The sequence below is a fragment of the Bison bison genome, unplaced genomic scaffold (assembly GCF_000754665.1).
Source record: "Bison bison bison isolate TAMUID 2011002044 unplaced genomic scaffold, Bison_UMD1.0 scf7180017864317, whole genome shotgun sequence".
NCBI lineage: Eukaryota > Metazoa > Chordata > Mammalia > Artiodactyla > Bovidae > Bison > Bison bison.
In genome coordinates, this window is record NW_011494889.1 from 8782440 (window position 1) to 8784617 (window position 2178).

At 51.6% G+C, this 2178-nt stretch overlaps 1 protein-coding gene across 1 annotated transcript; it reads left to right on the forward strand.

Moving 5' to 3' along the window:
• Positions 1-895: 895 nt before the first annotated feature.
• On the forward strand, positions 896-1785 carry CCDC182 (coiled-coil domain containing 182). Its single transcript, XM_010852918.1, has one exon. It carries the CDS (start codon positions 963-965, stop codon positions 1422-1424), a length of 462 nt encoding a protein of 153 aa, XP_010851220.1. The 5' UTR covers positions 896-962; the 3' UTR covers positions 1425-1785.
• The last annotated feature ends 393 nt before the right edge of the window (positions 1786-2178 follow it).

The window sequence follows — 2178 nt, forward strand, 5'->3', positions numbered from 1 at the left end:
TTGCACCCCATGGACTGCAGCCCACCAGGCTCCTCTGTCCATGGGATTTTCCAGGCAAGAGTACTGGAGTGGGGTGCCATCGCCTTCTCTGAGACCTGGCGTGCTGCAGTTTATGGGTTCGCAAAGAGTTGGACACGACTGAGTGACTGAACTGAACTGAATAGAATCACAGACATAGAAAACAAACTTATGGTTGGCACAGGCAATGGTGGGAAGAGAGGAGATAAATTAAGAGCTTGGGATTTACACATATACACTATAATATATAAAATAGGAAAACAATAAGGACCTACTGTACAGCACAAGGAACCATATTCAAGATCTCATAATAACCTATTATAATGGAAAATAATCTGAAAAAATATGTATAGCTGAATTACTTTGCTGCACATCTGAAACTAACATAATATAAAATAATCTTACTTCAATTAAAACATTACTTTTTTTTTTTTTTTTTAGCATTTTAGGGCTAGAAGTGAGATTAAGTATCATCTCTTACAATGTCCTTGCTTCACTAGTGAAGCCCGGAGACCCTTATGAGACCACCCAGGTCCCTTGCTGTGTAGGAGACTACCCTGCCTGGCCTTCCTCCAGTCAGCTTACTTTACTGCCCGGGGCCTCCTCGTGTCCCAGGACAAGACAAGGAGAGATGGAGCTCCAGTTCCAGAAGGGCAATGAGTTGATAAGAATCCATATCTCCGGGGTCACAACTAAATACCTCTTGGGTAGATGAGCAAAGTCCAGGATAACCAAGCCAGGAAGCTACAATATGCAAATGAGTGGATTGCGGCGTTCCCCCTGATTGGCTAGAGGGGCCCTGATGTCACAATAGGTGGGGTTTCTCCATTCCAAAGGATTGTGTCTCCTGCCAAAAAATAAATAAATAAATAAATAAAAACAAAAAAATTCACTGACCTGGTTAGACCCTAGCTCCCTCTCTTTGTCCAGACGGAGGCGGCACTATGGAGCCCCTCTATCAGCCCGGTTCCATTCTTATGAAGGTGAACACCTTACAAGGAAAGAAGATGGTGGAGAGCGGCCTCCAGTCTGGGGACTTCTCGCTGCCCCCGTCGTGGTCCTCCAGCCTCCTGCCGCTGGCCGACCTAGAGATCCTGCAGCAGAAGGTGGCCGGGATGCAGCGAGAGCTGGAGGACTTCAAGAAGGAGGCGCTCAGGGCCATCCGCTACCTGGAAGACGCCTTCTGCGAGATGAATGGGGCCCTGGTGCAGCAGGAGGAGCAGGCGGCCCGCGTGAAGCAGCGGCTGCGGGAGGAGGAGGATCGGGGCGTCGTGCGGAACAAGGTCCTCACCTTCCTGCTGCCCCGGGAGAAGCAGCTCCGGGAGCACTGCAAGCGGCTGGAGTTCCTGCTTCTGGGCCGGGGCCGCGACCCCCCTAGCATCCCTGGGAAGATCCAGGCCAAATGAGGCTCCTCCGCGACGAGCCGCCGAGCAGCCCAGTGGGAGATGCATTTAGCTAGAAGGACACATCCCGAGTCCTGGTCCGTTTGCTCCCCTCCCCCACCCCCTCTCTGCGGCTTTCCTTCTGCCTAAATAACACCTTGCTGAGAGGCGAAAAGACCCGTTATGTTCTTTCGGTGAAGCTCTGTCTAACCAGCAGCACCCAAGAAAGAGGCGCCCCAACCCTAAGTCGTTGGAAGACACCTGTAACTTCCCCCCTTTAACGGCTTTCCTCTTTGTAATGGTACTATTGCTCAAATGTGTAACATGTTTTTTTTTAACCTTCTTAAACTGATTGTGTCGAACAGATGTAACTTCTTTTAATGACTGCAGGCTCCACGGCTTGTTACTTCATGCATGGTCTGCCGAGAGGGGCGATCGTCCGCCGGAGCACTAAGCGGCCTCAGGTTACTCCTGTGGTCCTCATCCTCGCCTAGCCAGCTTTCCAGCCTGCTTTCACGGTCGGCCGTCCCGTGTCCCTTTGCCGCCTTTGCCCACCTCTGCTTCCTCTCCGTTTGGTCTGCAGCTGGGCCTGAGGGATCCACAAAGGGAATTAGGCTCCAGTAAGCTGGAGTCTTCCCTGGGGCTTTCCTGGTGGCTCAGAGGGTAAAGCACTTGCCTGCAATGCAGGAGACCTGGGTTAGATCCCTGGGTCAGGGAGGTCCCCTGGAGAAGGAAATATCAACCCACTCCAGTACTCTTGCCTGGAAAATCCCATGGA